Source organism: Sturnira hondurensis, unplaced genomic scaffold (genome assembly GCF_014824575.4).
Source record: "Sturnira hondurensis isolate 20B ecotype Veracruz unplaced genomic scaffold, ASM1482457v3 Scaffold0007865, whole genome shotgun sequence".
Lineage (NCBI taxonomy): Eukaryota > Metazoa > Chordata > Mammalia > Chiroptera > Phyllostomidae > Sturnira > Sturnira hondurensis.
In genome coordinates, this window is record NW_028080496.1 from 198,784 (window position 1) to 222,876 (window position 24,093).

The window sequence follows — 24,093 nt, forward strand, 5'->3', positions numbered from 1 at the left end:
CGGCTGTTGACCAAGGTCGCTCTCAGAGTCTGGGGTCACCTGGGTGCCTTGTCAAAGGGCCCTGTCAAAGCGGGGTGGCGTTCTTCTCAGGGTCCAATGCTCTCTGACCTCCCTTCCGCCTCATCTCACTCTTAGCCCTTCCTCTTCTGCTTTGAAGGGGCCCCCCACCCCGGGATGACTGACTGCACCGGGCCCCTCAGATACTCCAGGTAATTTATTAAAGCGAGCTGATTCAAAGCTTCAATTCCATCTGCAAAATCCCTTCCCAGCGGGGCCTTCTTCCACCTGCCACTCCCCAGGCCTCCAGAATTGGCAGCAGGTGGGGTGGCCCCCACACACCTGAAGGACAGGACACCTGCAGAGTGGTGCACCCTTATCCCAAGGCCAGTGACTTAACTTCCCGAATAGCAACCATGTAGGGTCTTTCCAGAGACATTGGCCTCCGAGCGCACCCAAGGCAGGTTCGACTGGCTGGTCCCACGGGCTTCGCCCAGCAAAAGGGCAGATGACCGCCTGCGGTAGGTCATCCAGGGTTCAGACTCCCACGCACACTGACTGGAGTTACCATCGACTTGTGAAGCCTCAGTTTCCCCACCTGAGCTCAACCACATGCAGCCTTGCAGGGTGATGTGGGGGAAGGGCTGGCCCCACCAGGAGCTGACCCAAAGCTGGTGGGTCTGAACCTCCCATCTCCCCGCAAAGCCACGGCTGGCCGGGCACACTTCCTTCATTTGAAATGTTCCTGTTGTGTGTATGTTTCCTCACACCTGGCATCTCATAGAGCACACTGAAACCAGAAAAAGCGGCCTTCCTGCTGCCTGTCACTACCAGAACCAGTAAGTAGGAACGAGAACTGAATCTTCATGGGTGCTTTGTTCAGCAGTGGTCTGGGAAGACAGCGGGTTTCGTAGCCTAAAAATTGTCTTTGGAATACAGGTTAATCAGGTCACAGTTACAGTCTGGAGATTTTCCTTTTAAAAAAAAAAAAAGGTTTTATTTATAGAGAAAGGAGAAGGGAGGGAGAGAGGGAGAGAAAGATCACTGTGTGGTTGCCTCTTGTGCATCCCTCACTGGGGACCTGGCCCGTAACCCGGGCATGTGCCCTGACTGGGAATCGAACCGGCGACCCTTTGCTTCACAGGCTGGGGCTCCATCCACTGAGCCACACCAGCCAGGGCTTCCTACTATTTCTTTATCTGCTTCACGGACCACCCCCATCAGTCGTTCACAGACTCCCTGAGACACAAAGATTGAATGGCTTGTCCACCACTGCAGGTCACGAATTCCAGTTCCTGGAATACCAGCTTTCCACAGGCATTGATTGCTTAAGCCCCTCGACTGTAACTACAGCTAAAACCTTTAATGCTTGAATCCCCTAATCAGTTTGCCTCTTTTCCTCAGAATGCAAAATAGAGAAAATGACCCTACAGCTGCTAACAGGGCTTTCTCAGCATTAAGACTAAGATACTTGGGTGTTTTTTTGGGGGGGGATGAAACTCATAAAGACAGCTGTCACCCCTACCCTAGGGACATCCTTCTATCCACGTGGTCAGTGAGCACTTGAGTTGGGGGCTCTGGGAGTGGCAGACACGCGGTGAGATGAAGAGGCCAACTGTCACTCCCCCACCCCCGCGGTCAAGCCAGCCAGCGCGGAAGCAGGACCTGCAGACAGGTGGCCCAGCTCTCCCTCCTTGCAGAGAAAGGCTGTGGCGGGTTTCAGGGGGACCGTGGGCTTTGAGAGAGGCGAGGAAGGAGGAGGCAGAGACCTGGAGGGTCGGAGAGCCAACCCTGAGTGTCCGGCGAAGCCCCGCCCCATCCCAGCCCTGCCCCGCCCCAGCCCCGCCCCACCCCACCGCCAAGCCATAGCCCCTCCCCATTCAGGCCCCACCCCAACTAGACCCCTCCCCCTGCACTCCGACCCCGCCCCCAGCCCCAGCCCCGCCTGGCCGAGCTGGGCACCGGAGCTCCGCACGCGCCACCTCTCCTCTCCCGGAGCAGAGTCCGCCGCCGACTTCGCCGCGATGTGGGCCGCGCTGCCGCTGCTCTGCGCAGGGGCCTGGCTGCTGGGACCCCTGGCCCGTGGCGCTGCAAGCCTGTCCTTGGACTCCCAAGGTAGGTGGGCGGCAGTTTCGGGGTCCGGCATCCAAGCTCCAGACTCTGAGAACTTGGCGGGAGCGCACCGCGCCGGGGTGGGGGGTGGGGGGACAGCGGCCCAGGGCTGTGGAGTCGGAACCCGGAGGGGTGCCCTGCGTTACGAGAGAGGGCTGGAAAGAGGGGGTATGCACGACCGGAGGACCGGGGTGTCCCGGGGCCTCTGCGCAGTTGGATGCAGAGGGTAGGTTCCCAAAGGAGCGCGCAGCGACCCTGTGGCCTCCCCGCCCCCGAGGACACGCAGCGCTTGGATCTGAGCCAGCGGGACGAGCGTGCGGGCCTCCCCAGCCTCTCCCCGTAGCTTTCCGGGACCTGCAGACGGGGATCCCCAGATATGCCCGTGCCCCTCGCAGAATGGGCGGGACAGCAGTCTGGAGCCGCCTAGCGTAGCAGCACCTTCAGCCACTGAACATAGGGGCCTTTGTTCCGAGGGCTCCAGGCGAGCCCCGTGCTCTTCCTCCTTTCCCGCCGCTGCCCGCCACCCACCGGCTCCGAGCTCACCAGACCCCCTGGCCGCTCGCACTGGGGACTGAAAAAACAGCCTGGGGTGGGGGACAGAAGCTCCATCTCGTCTGCTCTGAATCTTTTCTTCCAACCCCCACTTGTACCAGAAAGACCCCGGTCTTGCAAACCTGGAGGGCACCCAGGCCCAGGTCAGCCCCACCCTGAGAGTGACCCAGCTGCCCCAGGCGAGGGCTCTGACTCACCCCGGAGCGGAGACCTGCAACTGGCGCGGTGGCAGGGCCCTCCTCACTCCAGGACAGGGCTGGGCGAACTTTCTCTAGAAGGCCAGACAGTAAATATTCTGAGATTTGTGGGCCACACGGTCTCTGTAGCACCCACTTAACTCTGCTGGGTACAGGGAGAGCAGCTGTAGATGGAATGCAAAAGGACCAGTGTGGTGCTGTTCCCATAAACCACGATTTCTGGGAAGTGACATTTGAATTCAAGTGATTTCACGCACCGTACCCATGATTTTTTCCCCAACAGTTCATAACTAGAAAAGGCCATTCATAGCTTATGGACCAGACAAAAAGAGGCAAGCAGCCGGTTTGGTGAGCCCCTTTGTAGATACTTCCCGGGCAGCCTCCCAGACGGGGCTCACAGAACGAGAGGGTGCTTCCTCCTGAAGTCACAGCAGGCTGAAATGGATGTAGCCCGGGCTGCTTCTTCCGCGGACCTCCTGTCGTCCAGTAATTTCACCGTTGTGTGTTGCTGTTGTTACCTGCTCAGCCGGCAAACACCAGTCGGTTGTCCCCAAGTTCCATCGGCTTCAAACCCCGAGTGCCCCACTGGGCAGGTGCTGGGGGAACGTTCTTTCCCCCCAGGTTTCTGGAACAGGTCTGTGACCCACAGGGAGAGATCTCAATTCTGTACAGCAGAGGTCTTCAAACTGGGGAGGGTGTGGATCCACAGGGAACACAAAGAACTTCCTGGGGACTCCGGCACAGACTGGGAATCGGTTTTCAGGGGGGGCTTTTCTTTCCTTCATCATAAATCTGAACCCTGTGACCAGAGGCAGCCAACACAGAGGCCTGTGGTGACAGATCCTTCAAGGCCGTCGATTCTTGGCGGAAAGTGAATCTGAAAGAGTGTCTGACAGGCCATGCCGGGTGTCTGTCAGCTGATGGGGTCTCAGAAACAGTGTGGAGCGATCGGGCAGCATGTGATTCAGGCCTGGTGAGGAGTGCAAGGAACTGAGTGGCATCGGTTTAAAATGGTCTTCCTGCCCCGGCCGGATGGCTCAGTGGGTCAGGGCATTGTCCCAGAACGCCAAGGTGGCAGGTTCGATCTTGGGTCAGGCACGTACAAGAAGCAGCAAGCGAATAAGTGAGACAACAAACCGACATTTCTCTCACTCCCTCTCCACTCTTCTCTCTCTCTAAAATCAATATTTAAAAGAAATTTTAAAAAATGAACTTCGTGGTCCCAGAAGCAATAACCAATATTTTTATTGCTTATTGTTAAGTAAGCAATAAGCTTTTTTGAGGAGCCTTTCTCAGCCCTTTCTTTGACCTATACAAAAACAGAGACCAGAACCAGATCATATTCACCCATGACGAAAAAAATCTATGTGTGGGAGTGGTTAGTAAAGTCCTGTTTATCAAAGTAAGAGATGCATTTTTAAATACAAGTTTACTTTCTCTGTCTACGACTTGCTTCTCATCCTGGATAACGTATTTGAAATGTTTTAACCAACCGGGTATGAATAATAATGATGATGAATCCTCGATCCAGAAAAAAATGTGTATAATCCCCAGAGAGGTGTGGGTCACGGGGATTGAAAAGAATGAAGACTTTCTGCTTTTGTCTCACGGAACGACATTTGGGCAGTCGAGTGTGAACAAGGGGTGTGTGGGCGTAGATGTGGGTTCAGGGGAAATAGAAACTATGTGACATGTTTGACTCCTTCTGGAAGAGGCGGTTCGTGTTGATGACTGTGCCCATCCAATCATGGTCCGTGGATTCTGTTACCAGACGGGGGCCTGGCCCCGAGCGGGGCTGCCTGGGGCCAACGGGAGTCCAGGGGACGATGAGGGCACGTTTATTCAAGCCGGGGACAGTGAAACTATGCTAACTAAGGGGTTAGCATAGAAGCAACGGGAGAGCCCGGGCTCGGCTGCCTTCGCTCACTCCCAGGTCAGAGAATAGGGGGCCTTGGGGACAGGTCGGATTAGCCTGGGACACACTCCTGCTGCCCATTACCCTCAAATGTGGGAGACACGGGCCAGTGGGGAGAGAAGCTGCAGAAGAAGAAAGGAGGGGGCGTGCCTGAGTTTTTATCTTCTTTCTTTTCTCGCAGGTGGGCCGGGATCTTGGGAGGGCTCAGCAGAATGTTCATCAGTTCTCCAGGGGCACCCTGGCAGGGTCCCGGTCTCCTCTGAGGGGTCTTTGCCAGGGCAAGGGGTCTCTAGTCCCCTGCAGTTGGTTGTGGCGTCACCCACCTGGCTCTGCTGCTTTTCTGGGGCTGGAGCACCAACAGGGCCTGGGTGTCATCTCCTGGGGAGAAGGGGCGGTTGTTTCCCCACTTCCGCCGTCCTGGTGACCAGCGGCATGCACTGGGCAGCCAACTGCTTGTCCATGGTGCTCAGCGCTCTGAGGTGACTTGAACATGGACCAGGGGGAGCAAAGCCAGGGTCCTCCAACAAGTGGCCAGGCAGTCGTTGCAAACACGAGTTCATTGGAAGAGAGTCACACCCATTTGCTGGCCTAGTCTAGTACAGGGCGGAGGCTGTGACCCAGACCTTGGGGACTGTGAAGGCTAAGATAGTTACTCTCTGCACTTTTAATTAAAAACCTGCCGCCTGTATGTGGGCTGTTCAGTTAACTTCTTATTAATACATAGTACCATGCAGAAAAGCACACGAATCCTCAAACACACATTTCAATGAATTTCCACAATCTAACAGTAGCGTCAGCAGTGCCCCAGAAGCCCCCTAGGAGGCGCTCTCCGGGCTTTTCCCCCCACCCCGCTGCCGCTGCAGGTTAAGGAGCTTTTCAAAGCCGGTTTGGACACCACAGCCATCAGACTGTGTGTTCTTCCTGATGTGGTGGCCACTCTGGTGTTGACACCATTCTTGGGGCTGTATGTTTAACCTAGTTTCCTGAAATGCAAATCAGTTCTCAAGTGCCTCCCTGGGCAAGGCGCCCACGCCTAATTTTTTTTTTCTTTCTTTCTGCAGAGACGTTTCAATTTAAGTCATGGATGGAGCAGGTCAGTGCCCGACTTCTTCTTTCTGAAGCTCTTCATCCCTCTCCCTCTCAGCTTCCTGGCCGCTGTGCCAGATTCAAGACAATGAGGCGGCCTTCCGGGTCTTTCCCAGCCCACGAGGGCACCACTTTCCAGAGGTGCCTGGTACTAGAGGGGATCTCCAGCCCCGGGGTTCAGTCCCTGTTTTGTTTTTATTTAAAGATTTTGATTCATTTTTTTTTTTAGAGAGAGGGGAAGGAAGGGAGGAGAGGGAGAGAAACATGGATGTGTGGTTGCCTCTTGCACGCCCCCTACTGGGGACCTGGCCTGCAACCCTTTGGTTCACAGGTTGGTGCTCAGTCCACTGAGCCACACAAGCCAGGGCTCAGTCCTTTTTTTGTGTGTTTAAATAATGCTGCATGCTGGCTGCTCGGTCAATCAGAGAACACTAGTGCTTGTGCTTTTGCAAAATGGTGAATTTGGCCATAAACTTGGCCCAACACCTGCTATGGTGTCCAGGTAAAGGAGAACTGACCTTGGCAGTTCTCTTCACTGGACCTCAGGGGCTCTTGGTGGCCATGCAGGGGCTCCATTCCAGCTAGAAGTCCCTGAACGCAAGGGGGGTACTTTATAATTTCCTGAGCCCGAGGACAATGCCACACTCACTGCCACAGATTTGGCCTGAGAATCATTGGCAGCAAAAAAAGGCTCCACCCGCCCCGGCTGGTGTGCCTCAGTGGATTGAGCACCAGCCTGTGAACCAAAGGGTCACCGGTTCCATTCCCAGTCAGGGCAATTGCCTGGGTTGTGGACTAGTTCCCCAGTAGGGGGCGCACAAGAGGCAACCACACACTGATGTTGTTTCTCTCCCTGTCTTTCTCCTTCCCTTCTCCTCGCTCTAAAAATAAATAAGTAAAACTTTTTTGTTTTCTAAAAAAAGGCTCCATCTGTCCTAGTAGAGAACTGCATGAAGGTCCCAGGACCTCAGGCTGCTCTGTTTTCTTTTAGCACCAAAAGACTTACAGCACAGAGGAGTACCCACGCCGGCTGCAGACCTTTACCAGAAACCAGAAGAAGATAAAAGAGCACAACGTCAGGAACCACACGTTTAAAAGTACCTTAGGGACGCCGTTGCTGCAGAGACCCCTGGGGCGCGGGGTGGAGGGGCTGGCTCAGACCCCCTCTGCTTTTATCCTCCCTGAGACCCAAGGGGTTGCAGACTTAGGGCCATGCTGGGGCTGCTGCCCAGAGGCCAAGCCCTGGCGGGGCGGGGGGGCAGCGTCACCACAAACGCAGGCACTTAGGGTGTCCACTCAGGACACCAAATGATGGCAGTGTCAGCCACGCGGGGGACACGGGCGCCAGCTGCCGGGAGGCCTGGGTCGGATCTCCTTTCTGCCCAGTACTACTAGTTGTGTGCCCTGGCTGAGGTCACAGTCCCTGAAAAGTGACTCAGCTAGGAAGCGGGGATGACGCTGAGTGAGGTGGCAGGTGTGCAGGCGCCTGGCTTGGGCACGGCGCTTCTGTGTCTGGGCCTCCAAAGGACTCCCCAGCGGGGCCTCTGAAGCCGTGAGTGCCCAGGCCCGACCCCAGACGCACGGCCCCTGGGCAGCAGCTGGCAAGTACCAGGTCGGTCTGGAAAATACACCCAGCCAGGTCCTCCACGTGCAAAGAAGGCGCAGCAAAGCTGTAACAAGAACAAGGTCATGCTGACCGTGTTTTTTGATTGGGAGGCTGTCATCCATCACGGGGAATACGCCTCTCCAGGCCAAACGATGAGCAAGGAGTATCTTTCCCCATAAAAGTCTCTTTCTCATAGTACGTGGCAGGATGCTCTCTGGACAGACCCCAGATGGCCTGCTGACAAGCTCCCCCAGGGACCCTGAGGCTCAGCCATGGGCTGACTTTGGGGATGGCCAAGCTGTGCTGGCCTGAGAGGGGCGCAAACAAACGTGGGAGTTTCACGCTTTTCTGTCTCTTTAGTAGTAACTTACAGAGAAGTTCTTTCCTTTTTTTTTTTTTCACTTGTTTTTCTCTTTCCTCCTTTTTTCCAGTGGGAATAAACCCCTTCTCAGACATGACGTTTGCTGAGTTTAAACGCAGGTTTCTCTGGTCCGAGCCTCAGGTGGGTGTCACTGGGCCTTGGGAACAACCCCACGGGCTCCCCAGGCAGGTTCATACCAGGCGCAGCCGCCCCTGGGGCCCCAGCCTCTCGGGGCGAAAGGTCAGCGCCCCTCAGGGCTCGCAGCCTCCGCAGCCGGGATGCGGAACTCAGGGTTGCCCGGCAACACACAGATGCCCAGTGAAAATCAATTTTCAGCTCAACAACAAAATATTTTAGCACACACACTGCATGGGACAGACCGACATCACACTACAGCCTCCTTCACCCGGCACCTGCACCTCGGACTGAACGGCAGAGTCCAGCCCGCACTAACTGCACCCGGCGGTCCCGGCTCTCCGGGAGGGGAGCCTGGCGCCTTGGGAGCCAACACCTGGGGCGCGGGGTGGTTCCCACAGCTGCCGCCTTTTTCTCATCCTCTCCTAGCAATTCCATTTTCATTACACACCTGCTGGTCTTTTAAAAAAAATGGTTTTCTTTGCCACCAAAAAAAAAAATCCTATCTGCTGTTCCAGAACTGCTCGGCGACCAAAGGTAACTATCTTCGGGGTACCGGCCCCTACCCCACCTCCGTGGACTGGCGGAAGAAAGGGCGCTTTGTCTCACCAGTGAAAAACCAGGTACGCCGACAACCCCATGCTCTCCCGCAGTTTCCCAGGGGGAAAACCTCAGAAGGACCCCAAACCTGGGCAGGCAAATCCCCAACTTTACTGTTCCTCGTCTCTCCAGTGGCCTTCTTCAGAAAGGCCGGAGGTCCTATTTCACTGGGCTGAAGTCCCCCCCACCCCACTGCAGCGTCCCCACCAGTCCCAGGTCTCTCCTAAAGACCCCCAAAACACCGCGGATATTGGACCCGAGGGCTCCATTCCTACCTTGCAGGGCCCCAGGGCCCAGCCTCTCCTTGGCAGCTTCCCCGGAGGTGGTTGCAGGTGGTCCATCAGCAGAATGGCACCCAGCAAGCACCTCAGCCACCCTCTGGCCCAACAGGCGGCTGCCCTCAGTGGGGAAGGGCGCCCCCTGCAGGGCGCCGTGCCTTCCTGCGCACGGAGCTAGGGATCTGCTGTTTGCAGGAGAGTCAGACCCCACCTGCTGCTGTCCCCAGTGGCGACCGCAGTCGATTCCCTAGAAGTGACACTGCGGTGACTTCTTCAGAACCGTGCCGACCTCTCAACCCCAGGAAATCCAGGCTTTCCTGGACACACGTGGCTTCCCACATTAACTCTCCGTGAAATACATTCTCCCCTTTTCCGAAAGCCTGGGTGCAGCTTAACGCCCTCCCAGGCCCCGGGGGCGCAGAGCCTGCATAGAGACCTGGACATTTAAACAGGTGCCCAGGAGAAAACAAGCCCCCCCCCCTCCCCGCCTCAACCCCTTGGAGAACCCACCACAGTTCAAAGCAACAAGGACTTGGTGTGGGGGCCTGACCCACTCACCATTCCGGTTGGTGACTTGCTCTCAGGGCCTGGTATAAGCAGGCGACACAGGCCAGTCTCTTTGACTGGGTCTGAGCTCCAAGTCCAGTGCTCACGGTGAGGCCCTGCCCTGTCCCCTTCGGGGTGGGCATGGGGGACCCTGTGACAGGTGCCCCTCTTTGCTGAGGGGAGACTGGGGGCGGAGGAGACAAGGATCGGGGGGCTCACGTGCAGACAAGCCCTGAGGACAGAACCAGGCAATGCCGTGCATGGCAGGAAGGGACTGAACCCGGAGGGCAGGCAGAGACTGGGTGGCCATGGGGCAACGGCAGGGCGGGCAGAGTCATATCACCCTTCTAACAGCCCCATGAGGCACGCTCTGTCCTTCCACCCCGCACATGGTGAAACAGGGTGGGAGAGGGGACATGCCACTGGGGGCCCCACAGTGGGGGGGGTGGCAGGCTGGTCACTGGAAGCTGGAGCATGAAGGCTGGGCAGCCGCAGAAGTTGTTGGGATGGACGATGGGGCAGGATGGGTGGAGCCAGGTGCCCGGGTGTCCGGTGGGGAAGCCTGGGCCTGAAAGGGAGTTAGCCTAAGGGGGAGGGGTGGGGGACTTGTTAAAGTCAGAAGTTAGGGTGGTGGGTGGGATGAGATGGGAGGTGGAAAGGGAGAGAGAAGGTTCTAGAAACAGGAATTTACTGAATCCTTCTGCTGGGAAACAGTGGGAGGAAGAGTGAACAGAGAATTTGGAAACGGGAGCCGCAGGTCACTGCGGGGAGGGGGTGGGCACTGAGTGGCAGACACCGGTGCAGCCCAGGCGCCCAGTCACAGCCCTGCCCCTTCTCCAGGGTGCCTGTGGCAGCTGCTGGACCTTCTCCACCACGGGGGCCTTGGAGTCTGCGATCGCCATCAAGACGGGGAAGATGCTCTCTTTGGTAAGCAGTTGGCCGCAAGGGTGGGGACACTTCCTGCAGGCCTCCGCGGAGAGGGAAGCACCACTGCGGCCCAGGCGTGGGCTCACGGGTGTGTGTTCGTTCCCACCTGCAGTCGGAGCAGCAGCTGGTGGACTGCGCCCAGAACTTCAATAACCATGGCTGCCAAGGGTACGTCCGCACTTGGGGGGCCTGCTAATCGCTAGCGTGGGACCCAGGGTGCCTGCCGGGTGCTGCCACAGACACGGCCTTGCCCACCGCCCCAGGGGTGCAGGGCGGGAGCCGCCAAAGCGTCCCTGTGTGTTGGGGGGCAGGTCTCCTCACAAGTCTGAGCGCCCTCAGGCGGAGAGGGGCAGGGCTGTAACCCCAGGCGCGCCCTCTGCCCCTGGGACACGGCCCAGCCCTGGCGGCACCTCTGTGCTCCCTGCAGGGGCCTCCCCAGCCAGGCCTTCGAGTACATCCGCTACAACAAGGGCATCATGGGCGAGAGCACCTACCCCTACCAGGGCAAGGTAACTCCCTCCCACTTCTTGCGCCGTCCCGCGTCAGACCACGCCCCTTCCCAGACCCCTGGGCCCCAGGACCGCCCCTCCCAACCCTTGAGACCCCTGCCCGGCCCTGGCCACGCCTCCACTGCCCCTCACCTGGCCCTGCTGCCCCTCCTCCTCCCACCCTGTGGCCCATCCGGACTGCACACAGACTCACGTGCAGGACACGCCCTGGGCCCATGCCCGCGGCGCCCCAGGCCTGCTGACCATGCCAGGGGCCCCCCGCCATCACGACATCTCGGCCTGAGCCCAGGTATCTGCCAGCGGAGCACTGTCCTGCCGCTGTGAAAAGAGATGTGTCTCATGCTCCCTAAAGTGACCCTGTCACCAGGCCCTGGACATGTAGCTCCTGCCTCATAAGGCCGTGAGGCCTCCTGAGGCCTGAAGTCTCAGCCCGGCTCCCTCACCTGCATGCCCTGCCCTAACAGGACAGCAACTGCAAGTTCCAGCCCCAGAAGGCCATCGCTTTCGTCAAGGATGTGGCCAACATCACCCTCGTGAGTACCGACCCCTCTCCGCACAGAGGTCCCCACCTGGGTGTAGGGTTCCCAAGGAACAGCGACATGAACAGACAGTGAAGGGAGGGAGGCCACAGGGGGCCAAGGCCAGGTTTGGGAGGAGGGACTTGTAAGCCAAGAAGAAAACCCAGCCCTGGCTGGTGTAGCTCAGTGGATGCAGTGCTGGCCTACAAGCCAGAGTCACAGGTTCGATTCCCAGTCAGGGCACACGCCTGGGTTGCAGGCCAGGTCCCCAGGAGGGGGCATGTGAGAGGCAACCACACATTGATGTTTCTTTCCCTCTCTTTCTCCCTCCTTTCCCCTCTTTCTAGAATAACTAAATGTACTCTTAAAAAAAAAAGAAAGAGAGAAAACCCAGAGGGTTCTGGCCATTTGGGCATAGGACAGTGGGGGACCCCAGTGACCAATATTGACTGTGAGGGGGCCCCTTGGAACTGTGTTTTTGTCTAAAACAAACAGCCTTCTCTTCCTTCCCCCTGGACATGCACTGTGTACTCTGGGCCTGTTCCCAGCCTGAGGTGCAAAGGGCCACATTTTGAAGGCGGGTGGGGAGGGGACAGCAGTCCCGTGTGTCTGTTTCTCAGTCCTCCTGTCTGTCCACAGAACGACGAGGCAGCCATGGTGGAGGCGGTGGCCCTGTACAACCCCGTGAGCTTCGCCTTCGAGGTGACGAGCGACTTCATGCTGTACAAGAAGGGCATCTACTCCAGGTGAGACCTTCCCCCGCGCCCCTCACCTGTGCTGGCACCGCTCCATCCCCAGCACCACGCCCTGCAGGGTTCATGCAGATGGGAGGTCAGGCCCAGAGCCTGGGCTGTATCTTCCTGCGGGAAGAGCGGCCTCCAGTTAAGAAAACGCAGGTCAGAAAGCCTGAAGCTGTGAAACGGAGAAAGGCACGGCTGCTCTCAGGCAGAACCTTCAGCTGGAGGCTCCCCACCACCCCACTGCCTTCTGCAGTGGCCCAGCATCCCTGCCACAATCTCCTCCTCCTCTTCCTGCTGCTCCCAAAATGCCGGTGACCCCAGCTCTCTGCTCCACCCCTCACTGCTGTCCGCTGACAGCCCACCCAGTCAGCCTCCCGCACTGCCTGGTGTCTTAGCTCGGCCAGTCCCTCTTCCTGCAAGCTGGTCTTCCCCCAGAACCACCCCATCCTCCCGACCTGCCCACACACCCGGTCCCTGCTGGGCCAGACGGTGTCCCGGGGCTCCCGCTGCCCCCCACCATCCCAGCCCCTAGGGCGCCAATGGTGAGCACCTCAGTGCAGGTCCCACACATGATACATGGGAGCTGAGTTAACACACAACCCTGTGGTCTGTTCTCTGGAACCTCCCACAATTTCCTTGTGGACACTTTGCCAACCTGTTAGTTGCCCTAAACACAGGTAGTCTTAAAAATGAGAACCGGGGGGACTTCTGGCCAAGATGGGGGCATAGGTGGCAACACTGTGCCTCCTCGAACAACCAAGTTTAAAGTCAACAAAGTTTCAGCAACAAAAACGCAGCCAAAACACAGAAAATTGAACTATGCGGAAGTCCAACAACAACTAACCGTTCACCCAGACTGGTAAGAGGGGCGGAGCCAGCAGTGGAGCAGGGTCGGGCAGGAAGGACCCCCCAACCCAGGTACTCAGGCTGCCATGGGCGGATTCCAGGCGTGAGGTAGCAACAGGCAGACCCAGTGAAGGTGTGGGGCAGGCTGACCACGGTCACACATTTGCGCGCAGATAAACCAGCGAAGGAGCGAGCAGTGAGACAGACTGTGTAGGCCCCAGCAGCGGGAGGCAGCAGACTGGACTGCCACTGCTCCTCTCTGACCCCGCCCCCACATACAGCGTCACAACCCAGCCACTGAGTTGCCCTGCCCTGGTGAACACCTAGGGCTCAGCTCCTCATACGTAACAGGCACGAACAGTCCAAAATATGGCTCAAGAAGAACTCAAAGCCCCAGAGCAGATAACTCTAAATGAACAGGAAATAGAGAACCTCTCAGATGCACAATTTAAGACACTGGTGATCAGGATGCTCACAGAACTGGTTGATTTTAGCCACAAATTGGAGGAACATATGAAGGCTAAACTAATTGAAATGAAGGGAGATGCACAGGAAACCAATAGTGATGGAAAGGAAACTGGGACTCAAATCAATGGAATGGACCAGAAGGAAGAACAAAACATCCCACCAGAAAGGAATGAAGAAATGAGAATTCAAAAAAATGAGGAGAGGCTTAGGAACCTCCAGGACATCTTTAAACGTTCCAACATCCGGATTATAGGGGTACCAGAAGGGGGAAAGAAACAGCCACGAGTGGAAAACTTATTTGAACAAATAATAAAGGAGAACTTCCCCAGTCTGGCAAAGGAAATAGACTTCCAGGAAATCCAGGAAGCTCAGAGAGTCCCAAAGAAGTTGGACCCAAGAAGGAACACACCAAGGCACATCATAATTACATTAGCCAAGACTAAAATGAAGGAGAGAATCCTAGAAGCAGCAAGGGATAAGGGGACAGTCACCTACAAAGGAGTACCCATCAGACTGTCAGCGGATTTCTCAAAAGAGACCTTACAGGCAAGAAGGGGCTGGAAAGAAGTATTCCAAGTCATGAAATCCAAAGACCTACAGCCAAGATTGCTTTATCCAGCAAAACTTTCATTTAGAATGGAAGGACAGATAAAGTGCTTCTCAGATAAGGTCAAGTTCAAGGAGTTCATCATCACCAAGCCCTTATTATATGAAATGCTAAAGGGACTTATATAAGAAAAAGAAGATGAAAAATATGAACAGTGAAAGGACAGCAAACACACAGTTATTAACAACCACACCTAAAACAAAAGCAAACCAAGAGGACAGCTAGATCAGGAGTGGAACCATAGAAATGAAGAACACATGGAGGGTTAGAAACAGGGGGGTGGGAGGAGGAGAAGGGGGGAGAAGGCACAGAAAATAGCATAGATGGTAGGTAGAAAATAGATAGGGGGGAGGGCGAGAATAGTGGGGGAAATATAGAATCTAAAGAACTTGAGACACGTGGTTATAAACTAAGGGGGGGAGAATGGTGGGGGAGGGAGGGTGTGGGTGGAGGGGAATGAAGGGGGGGAATAGAACAACTGTAATGGTATAATCAATAAAATATATTTTAAAAAAGAAAAAGAAAAAGGAGATGAAAAATATGAACAGTGAAAGGACAGGAAACTCACAGTTATTAACAATCACACCTAAAACAAAAGCAAACTAAGAGGACAGCTAGATCTGGAGCAGAACCATAGAAATGGAGATCACATGGAGGGTTAGCAACAGGGGAGTGGGAGGAGGAGAAGGGGGGAGAAGTTACAGAGAATAAGTAGCATAGACGGTAGGTAGAAAATAGACAGGGGGAGGGCAAGAATAGTAGGGGAAATATAGAATCTAAAGAACTTGAGACACGTGGACACAAACTAAAGGGGGGAATGGTGGAGGAGGGGTGTGCAGGGTGGAGGGGAATGAAGGGGGGGAATAGAACAACTGTAATGGCATAATCAATACAATATATTTAAAAATATTTAAATAAGGACGGGGCAGCAGAGCCACTGCACGTGCGCCCCCTGCTGGGTGGCGCCTTCTCTCCGCTGTGTGCGCACCACTAAGAGCGAAGGGCTTCACACGTCATTCCCGGGACCTGCAAGAGGCACTCAGAGCTGCTGGCTGCAGCTGGCTCTTCACNAAGGGGGGGAATAGAACAACTGTAATGGCATAATCAATACAATATATTTAAAAATATTTAAATAAGGACGGGGCAGCAGAGCCACTGCACGTGCGCCCCCTGCTGGGTGGCGCCTTCTCTCCGCTGTGTGCGCACCACTAAGCAAAGGGCTTCACACGTCATTCCCGGGACCTGCAAGAGGCACTCAGAGCTGCTGGCTGCAGCTGGCTCTTCACGTAGGTCCCCCAGACTGTCAAGATCGTTTTGGTTTTGTTTTCCAGTACTTCCTGTCATAAAACCCCAGATAAAGTCAACCACGCCGTCCTAGCTGTCGGGTACGGAGAAGAAAATGGGAAACCCTACTGGATAGTGAAGAACTCCTGGGGCCCCGAATGGGGAATAAATGGGTAAGCGGCACCCAGGCCCCTGACCCCGTGCTGGGCGAGGGCAGGAGGGCCCTGCAAACAAAGGTGTAGCTTCCCCAAAACAAGCGGGTTGGTGGAGCCCGGGGGGGCGGTGGCAAGAAACGTGTGAGCATGAAACCCCTCTCATAGCCCCCTCTCCAGTCCTGGGCCTGGGGCCTTACAACTCAGTCAAACCAGGAGTCTGTCTGGCTCCCCGGGCTCCAGACCTGCGACCCCTGCTGGGAACCCAGGCTAAGCCGCCTCTGGGATGGTCCGTGGGAAATCGAGGCAGCAAGTCTTCTGCCCCCTGAGGTTGACAGCCACCCCTTTCTCCGGGGGACCAGGGAGGGATGATTAAATAACCATGTGAGGGCCCTCAGGGAATTCTGGGGAGGAGTGAGAAATGGAATCCCATTCACGGAGTCCGGCCAGTGGCTTCCGGGAGATGACCGAGCCCAGGGCCCCCCTTTATGAATGAGGTCAGGGGGCTCCTCGCTGGAGCCAGATCCTGGTGGGCAGCCCAGGCTGCAGGAGGGGCTGCCGCCCGCCAGGCCTCAGCCCACACTCTCTGCCCAGGTACTTCCTCATCGAGCGTGGGAAGAACATGTGCGGGCTGGCCGCCTGCGCATCCTACCCCATCCCGCAGGTGTGAACTCAGCTGCAGCTGCGACCCACTGGCGGGTACAGAGAGAGGAAGGGCAAGCTGCCTGGGCCCGTGGTGGAGGGAGCCCTGGGGGAGGCGCCCGGGACCCTCCCTCACACCCTCGCCCCCTGAGCGAGGGTCCCAACAGGCCCCAAGTCCACCCGCCTCCTGACCAAACGTGCCTTAGGCCTTGTTTCTGACTGACACAGACCAAGAACAATCTTTATCTCCTGGGGGGGGGGGGGTTGCTTTCACCTCTGGAGAGCTCTGGGGACCGTATTCTGTGTGGCCTTTACTCAATAAACTTCCAGGGAACACTGCCCTGGGCATTTCCAGGCCTGTGCTGTGTGTTGGGGACCAAAGGCCAGGCCTTCCTTCGGGGCTCGGGGGGTGGGGGCAAAGGGGTTGCCCTGGTGTCTGCTGGGAGGATGAGTGGTGTGGGTGCTGGTGTCATCTCTGCCAAGTGGGGGGGACCCAGGAGGACAAATGGTTTTTCTACAGGATAGTGAATGGAGCGTGGGCCAGGGGTCAGGGCTCAGGTGTAGTCTCACACCGCCCCCTCCTCCTTGCACACGCAGCCTCAGCAGCAGGTCCAACCCCAGTCACTCCCAGACACTCCCACACTTGTGTGTCCCCACTGCCACCGTCCACCCCTGTCCCTGGAGCACGAACCACCTCTAGGGCCCAGCTGCCCTGTCTCCCACAAGGCTGTGCTTCTGAAGCCTCCACCTCAGCTCTCATTTCTTCTTCCTCATCTTCAATTCCTCTTTTTCTAAGATTAGCCTGAATATTCTAGATGTTGAAATTCAAACGTGCAACACAAAGACATCTTTTACTTTCCCCAACTGGACTGTCCCCAAAGGGTGCAGGGCTGGTGTGACCTGGCAGCCCCCTGCCTAACAGTTGGGGCTTCTCAGCAAGAGCAGAGCCCTCAATTGTCTGCGAAACGGTGACTGCAGCCCTCCCCAGGCCCCCACAGCTGGGTCTGGAGGACCCGCGCTGAGCCCCGAGCAGCCCTGGGCTCGGACTGGGTGTGAGGAGGAAGAACCCTTGTGCTCCGGGCTGACTTTCTCCTCACACAGCACACACAGTTTTCGTCAACTAGAGTTCTCAGGCACAGGAGTACAAACGGTGTCTGCTTTTGTGTGGGACCTCACAGCCAAGGGCACCCATTGCACCAGGACCCACAAGGCCCCGAGGGCCACCCGTGCAGACCCAGAGCCAGGAGACGGGTGAGAAAGGGGTGCCTGGCCCCAGCCCAGGCCCGACAGGCATGTTCAGAGAGGGCCAGAGCCAGTCAGTGCAAGCCAGGACCTTCTGGCCATTTTAAAACAAATTGAGTCACCTTGTGTCATTCGCAAGTTGGGGAGACACAACTTTCCTCCCCAGAACGGCCAGAGGGGGTGGGCCTCTTGGCAACAGCAGCTGCCCACCAGGACTGCTGGAGCTGGGGCTAGCCTGTCTGGAGCCCCCGCGGCGGGGAACAGGTTGGGGCCAGGATTGGGGGACAGAGCTCCCTTTGGGAGCAAAATGGCAACTTGCCTGGAGAGGAAAGCAGGGGGCCGGGCGCAAAAGCCATCCTCGGTCTCGGGAAGCAAGCCACCCAGCGGACGGGTGTGGGGAGCAGGCCTGATGCACAAACTACCAAGGCACTGGCATCAGGCAGTGTAGCGTCCTGTGTGTTCAGTTTTTCACGACTACACTATTCAAATCTTAACAAATCAGCTTCTATAAACTTACTGTTTATAATGGCTGGACACTGTTCCACAACGGGAATGTATTCTGGCTGGTCTGGTCCCCGAAGGGCAAGAGAGAGCCCGCCCAAGGGCCCCAGGAAGGGGAAGATCCTAATCCCCACTCGAAGCCTCCCTCTAGTGCCCCCTACTGGCAGGACTTCACACGCAGCCCAGAAAGGAGACCCAACTGGGAGCCCCAACCCCAGCATCTGAGAGCTGGGTCCAGAGCCAGAGCCCACCCCTCCCGCCCCTGAGGGTGCTCGGCATCCACACCCCACTGCCGCCATCACAGCCAGCACCTCGGCTTCACCTCTGGGACACCTGTCCTTCACACAGAGGACCACCAGCACGCTCGCCACCAGACGGGAGAGGCGGGGAGCCCCACGGCCACGCCCCCACCACGAGTGCCCTGAGAAAAGGCACCTCGTGGTCACAGTCCCTGCCTGTCTAGTCCTCACAGGCTTCGCAGGTGTTTGAAAACTTCCTCCTGGCCTGATTCCTTTGCTCCCTGCCAGCACCTCAGCTGGGGTTTTTGTTTTGTTTTTTAGTCTCAGCCATCAGTGGTCTTATCTGCCCTTTCACTTTTATAGTTTCCTATTAAGGGTTTCCTAGGGGTGTGTAAGCACAGAGAGCCTCAGACGGGGTCCCCCCACCCCATGTCCTCCAGTCACAGGCCCCACACATGGCACTCCCCTCCCCCAGCGCTACAGTGGGCACCCAGCCCCGGGGGATCCCTGTGTCCCTGCAGAGGGCATGTCTCCTTGGGAACCAGAGCCCGAAGGAACAGGAACTGCGGCGGGAGACGCCAGGCTGGCCTGGACTCGGGAAGGGCTGCCCGTGTGCATTCTGGGGTCGCCAGCGCTCACCAGCCTTCCAGTGAAAGCACAGCCCCAATCCCCTCAGGTGCAGACGCTCTCTGCCGTCCGGGGCTCGCTCCCCACTGGCAGCCCGCCCGCATCCTCAGGGCCTTATCCCACCTGTCTCGGGCGGGCGTGGCAGGTCGGGAGTGACATCGTACAGGACACCCTGAGGGCAAGTACACGTTTCTGAGCCCACGGGCAACAACGTTGGCAAAGGGCCTGCAGAGAGAGAGGGCAAGTCCATATGGAGATTCCTAGATACGGATCTATTCCCGTCAGGACAGACGGGTCGCCCTCCATGATGGCAGAAATCCAAAGTAATCGGCCTGTCCCCAGGTGACCGGACGGTAACCCTGGAACACGGCGCCTCATCGGGGGTGGCAGGCAGAGCAATCGGTGCAAGCAGTTGGGTGTTCAGGTTACTGCGTGTTGCCTAACCAACCACACCGAGCCCCGGTCCCTTGCAACAGTGGCAGTCACTTTGCTTGCACCTGGGAGGTGGACATGAGGACCCGGAGGGGGCAGCTTGTCTGTCCCACCCAGCATCAGCTGGGAAGGGGAAGCGGGGGTTACTCGCACCCAAAGGCTGGCTCACACCAGCAGCGATGAGACCTCAGCGGGCTGGGACCAGTGTTCTCTTCCCGGGGTGACACGGGGGGCCGTCCACCAAAGCTGCGCCGCGGTGGGCTCTTCACTCTGGCTCCATCTAGGGAGGCCCCACAGCTAAACTCTCACCCACACACGCTTGCGCCAAACTTCCACATTGTGCCAAGAGCTGGCAACTTTTGGCAGGTTTGGGACACCAAGTACTGTATCCACTCAGACTAAACAATTTCTACATAGTAAGGGAAAAAAACAAAACCCCTAGGGCTTCACATCCCCACCGCACTCACCTTTGAGGAACGTAAGGACCCAACCACCCGTGCAGCTGCGTGCGGGCTCCGAGTACCCGCGATGACCTGGAACAGCTACTCCGAGACGCCTCAACCGGAACGGCGCTCTGCGGAACGATGGACACGGGGCCCAGGAGGGAGAGTTAGTTGCTTACTATTTGCAAAATGTAGAACAATGAATGCCCTTTCACTCAACTTCTGGAAAATTCTTAGTGATAAATATGCTACTTATGGTAATGTGTTTCTCACAAATTTTTTATTTTTTCTCAGTTTTTAATATGGTAGGTGTCTGTGTGTGTGTGTGTGTGTGTAAAAAATCCACATGAATGAAAGCTTTTCAGAGTCCCCAGTGGGAACCTCTGCTTCAGGCAGCCCCCTGGGTCCCCCGGTCGATGCAGCAGCACAAACACTCAAACGGTCTGAGACGCCTCAAAACCCCAGGAGGTGCCCCACCGTCCAGGCCCCGTCTCGGGCGCCGCGGCAGCAGCACAAGCCACACGGCTGGCACTGACCTGGATGGGAACATTCCCACTCGTCCCAGACCACTGCGCGCCCAGAGACCACCACCCGGGGGGCGGTGATCCCTGAAACCTCACGGGGCACCTCCCAGCCCCACCCCCGCTCACAAGGGACCCCACCCAGGCACAGCAGAGTAGCCCTATGGCCCCGGGCGACGTTCCAGTGCGTTCGGCCAACTCCGTTTGGAGGCGATGACATAGCAGAGAGTAAGGGGACAACCTCCCCCTTGAGTTTTAGAGGTCAACCAGTTTGACAATCTTCTGATTGAAGCATGTAGCCATTTACATTTAATTATTAATATATTTAGGTTGGAATACACCATCTTACTATTTGGTCTACCTTTTGTTTTTTTTGTGGCCACCCCTGGATTTTTCTGCACGCTTCACTATTACCATCTTCCCAGACGAAGGAAAAAACTTTGTCACGTTCCTTCTCCATCTGTGACCTCGACCAGACAGCACCACACACTTTCACACAGCAACACTAGTGCAGCCTCCCAGGTGTCTGTCTCGTTTTCTGAGCTGCACTTCACCTTCACCCCCCAGGGCCTTCTGTGCTCAGTGGTCTACTGGGGTCTCTCCCCAGGGTGGGCTGTTTGTCAACTTTGGCCTATGTTTCCAGCTTTGTTGGAAGTTTTATTTCCTAAAGGATGTTTGCTGGGTTTAGAATTTGGAGGCTTCTTGAACCTGGAGACTGGACGTTCCTTCACCCGTCCCACGAAGCCGCCAGTGTCCGCCACTGCCCTTCCTCTCCTGCCCCTCCCTCGGCCCCTGTGCCTGCCACCTCAGAGGTCACCACGCAGGTTTCCCCTCACATCTTCTATGTCCCTCACCACACGCTGCTTCTCCGTCTTTCCACCTCTGCCCCTCGACACACACATTCCTCCCTGGCCCACCTTACAATGAATGCACTTCTCTGTGCCTGTGTCTAATCTGGTAAACTTACTAAATTCCTATTTCAGCTATCACATGTTCTGGTTGTGTAACACCCCTTGGTTCTTTTCCAGTTTTAAGTTACCTGCTTAGTTACATTCCACACTGCAACGCCTCTCTGGACACCACCGCCATTTTAAAGCGTCCTGCAGCTCTGCTGTCTGCATGGCCGTCCTTAAGGAACGACGCGTGCTCACTCGTCCTCCTGAGCCTGTTTCTGAAAAACATGCTTTACTGTCCTGTCTCACCCGCCTGCCTGTCTAAGTGCCGACCACCACACGAAACAATTTGAAACCGTAACTGCATCTCACTCACCCAGATCCCTAAACTCTAGCCTAGTGGGGACCCTCCCTACTCCTTGGCAGGCCCCCAGCCCCACGTCCTGTAGCCCCCCGTGAGGCTGTCAAAATCACCAGTCTGCCAGGCACACGCTGACCTTGACAAACACCTGCAAGATAGGCAGCACGAACCCCAGGGTTTTGTCCCAGGACTGTCTCCTCTCAGAGCCCAGGCTACCTAGCCCCTCGCAGCCTCCCCGGCCTCCCACACCTTCAGGGGCGCACCCTGTGCCCAGCTGCTGCTCCGCTAAGGGCCCTCTGCAGGGCGGGGCTCCTCTGAATCACCACGGGTGCCAGCAGTGCACACTGCTGCCCCAGAGCCATCTCTCTTGTTCCTTTTCTCATGTTTACAATTTTTTTCTCTTTAATTAAAGATCCTTTAGCCCTGGCTGGTGTAGCTCAGTGGATTGAGCATGGGCCTGCAAACCACATGATTGAGGTTCGATTCCCAGTCAGGGCACATGCCTGGGTTGCAGGCCAGTTCCCAGTGGGGGGCACATGAGAGGCAACCATACATTGATATTTCTCGCCCTCTCTCCTTCCCTTCCCCTCCAAAGATAAATTTAAAAAATTTAAAAAAATAACCCCCCCCCCATGGTGGGGACAGGAAAAGCTGTGTTGCCGAGGAGTTTGGCCCTAACCTAACCTGACTTCACGCCCACAAGTCACGCGCTACCAAAGCGAAAACCGGTCATTTCAAGGAGGGAAGCAGCATGACTGTCGTGAATAAACACTGTGACAACAGAAGAATGAACGAACAGGGGAGGGTAGGAACGTGTACTGTTAAGACTAGAACACTATTAAAATGAACACTCCATGATAAATACGAGAGAAAGAAAAGAGAAAACATTTAAGAGTTAGTAAGACTCGGTGACGGAGAAGGGATGGGTGTCTGTGGGGCCGGGGAGTGGGCGGTACGGGGTCAGAGGGGCGGTGTGACTTCCCGTCCCTAATGCACATCTGCAAAAACGGGGCAGCGGTATTAAGGAATGCCCATGAGACCAGCTAAAGCCAAAAAATGGAGAGAAGGGAATAAACAAGAGCAAAGTGTCTCAATTTTGAGGAAATGGTTTCCAAGCCTTGGAAATACCACAACTGATTAAACAGGACAAACATGTTTTCTAACTGTTTAAACAGGACAAAAATGTTTTCCAGTGCCTAAGAAGTGAACAAGGTAGCAGTTTCACAGGTCCTCCCCCAGGCAGTGAGAGGGGCCAGGATTTGGTAGCTGGTGCTGAAAGAAGAACTCTTGGGCGCATCCTCGCCCCGGGACTGTGCCAATGGCACTGTCACTCAATGGCACAGAGGAGGGAAAAAAGTGAACGAGGCCCCGGGACACTGACACCCACCAGTGTGCTGGATGCACCAGCGGCCAGTGCCAGCCTCACCCCTCGTATGCCAGGAGCGCCCCCAGCTCCGTCCACGGGGGCTAGGAGCGCCCCCAAGGCAGAGCTAAAGCAACAGAGCACGCCCCTTCACTGCCGAGTTTAAAGTTAACTTCAAGAAAACTGCATTATGAACATAAATATAGAATCATTACACTGTACACCTGAAACTGTCAACTACACCAGGGGAGACAAACGCAGGCTTACAGTGGTCGGTACATGAAAGTTTGTTTCTGCATTGTTACTTTTTTTAAAAATATTTTATTTATGTCTTTAGAGGAGAAGAGAAGGAGAGAGGAAGAGAAACATCAATGTATGGTTGCTTCTCATGCATCCCCTGCTGGGAACTGGCCCCTGCCGGGAACTGGCCTACAACCCAGGCATGTGCCCTGACTGGGAATTGAACCACGATTGTCTGGTTCACAGGCCCGCGCTCAATCCACTGAGCTACACCAGCCAGGGCTGCATTGTTACTTATTAACCACTGTGTAATTTTTCCTATGAACAGCTGTAAACCTATCTTGGCCAACCCTGTATGTCCATGCCCCAACAAAGCAGCGCCCCAATGGGAGAAACAGCCCTGACCCTTCCGATGACACACAGCTGGAGTGACAAGGAGCAATTTGCACACAGCCTCACCATCAGCAAGGCACCCCCCCCAACCCGTCCTTTGACTCCACGCCTGTAACTTGGATGATCAGTTCAAGGAATGAAACAAGATTACAACTTCTATACCACATGTGGCAAACCCAAGGCCCACGGGCTGAATCCAGCCTGGCTCGCTGTTTCTACCTGGCAGCAACGCCAGCTCTCACTTAACTGGTACGGAGTAGCTACGTTACACAGTCCTAAAGTTACATCTGGCCCACGGAAGGCAACCTCAGGCTGATGTGGCCCCTGGTGAAGATGACTCCGACACCCCTGGTCGAGGTCACAGCACTAGCACGTGAGGTAGCAGACACAAAGTCGCAAACATGGCTGTGACTCCAACCGCACTGGCTGGTTTCACAAATACTGGAAGTGCAAATATTTAAAAATAAAGATCTGTTTTTAAAAAGGATTAACACAAAGTAGTTCAAAATTTTTAAATTAGTGATTAAAAATGAATGTATGGTGATGAACGTTAGAATTTTGATCATTTCACTACCTGTAAATATCAAATCACACTGTACACCTGAAACTAAACTGTGAACATGCCAATAAAAAGTGGTTTAAGCATTAATCAATTTCAATTCCTGGTAAGCAACAAACGCGAACTATCACCATAGGCTTGGAACTACCTTCATTTGTATTTAACTCCAGCTGTCATTATTGCACATACTATTTGGGAGCC

At 55.8% G+C, this 24,093-nt stretch overlaps 1 protein-coding gene across 1 annotated transcript; it reads left to right on the forward strand.

The window, feature by feature from the left end:
* The first annotated feature begins 1,946 nt into the window (after positions 1-1,946).
* CTSH (cathepsin H) lies at positions 1,947-16,205 on the forward strand. Its single transcript, XM_037053414.1, has 12 exons — positions 1,947-2,112; positions 5,835-5,866; positions 6,851-6,956; positions 7,897-7,967; positions 8,480-8,584; positions 10,226-10,312; positions 10,425-10,480; positions 10,740-10,821; positions 11,286-11,354; positions 11,979-12,085; positions 15,332-15,457; positions 16,031-16,205. Exons 1-12 carry the CDS (start codon positions 2,022-2,024, stop codon positions 16,104-16,106), a joined length of 1,008 nt encoding a protein of 335 aa, XP_036909309.1. The 5' UTR covers positions 1,947-2,021; the 3' UTR covers positions 16,107-16,205.
* The last annotated feature ends 7,888 nt before the right edge of the window (positions 16,206-24,093 follow it).

Excerpts from the sequence above, each read along its gene's own strand:
- CTSH (XM_037053414.1), top strand. The coding sequence starts at position 2,022 with ATGTGGGCCGCGCTGCCGCTGCTCTGCGCAGGGGCCTGGCTGCTGGGA. Across the intron at positions 10,313-10,424 it reads CGGGGAAGATGCTCTCTTTG|TCGGAGCAGCAGCTGGTGGA; the intron begins GTAAGCAGTTGG and ends TCCCACCTGCAG. Across the intron at positions 10,481-10,739 it reads AATAACCATGGCTGCCAAGG|GGGCCTCCCCAGCCAGGCCT; the intron begins GTACGTCCGCAC and ends TGCTCCCTGCAG.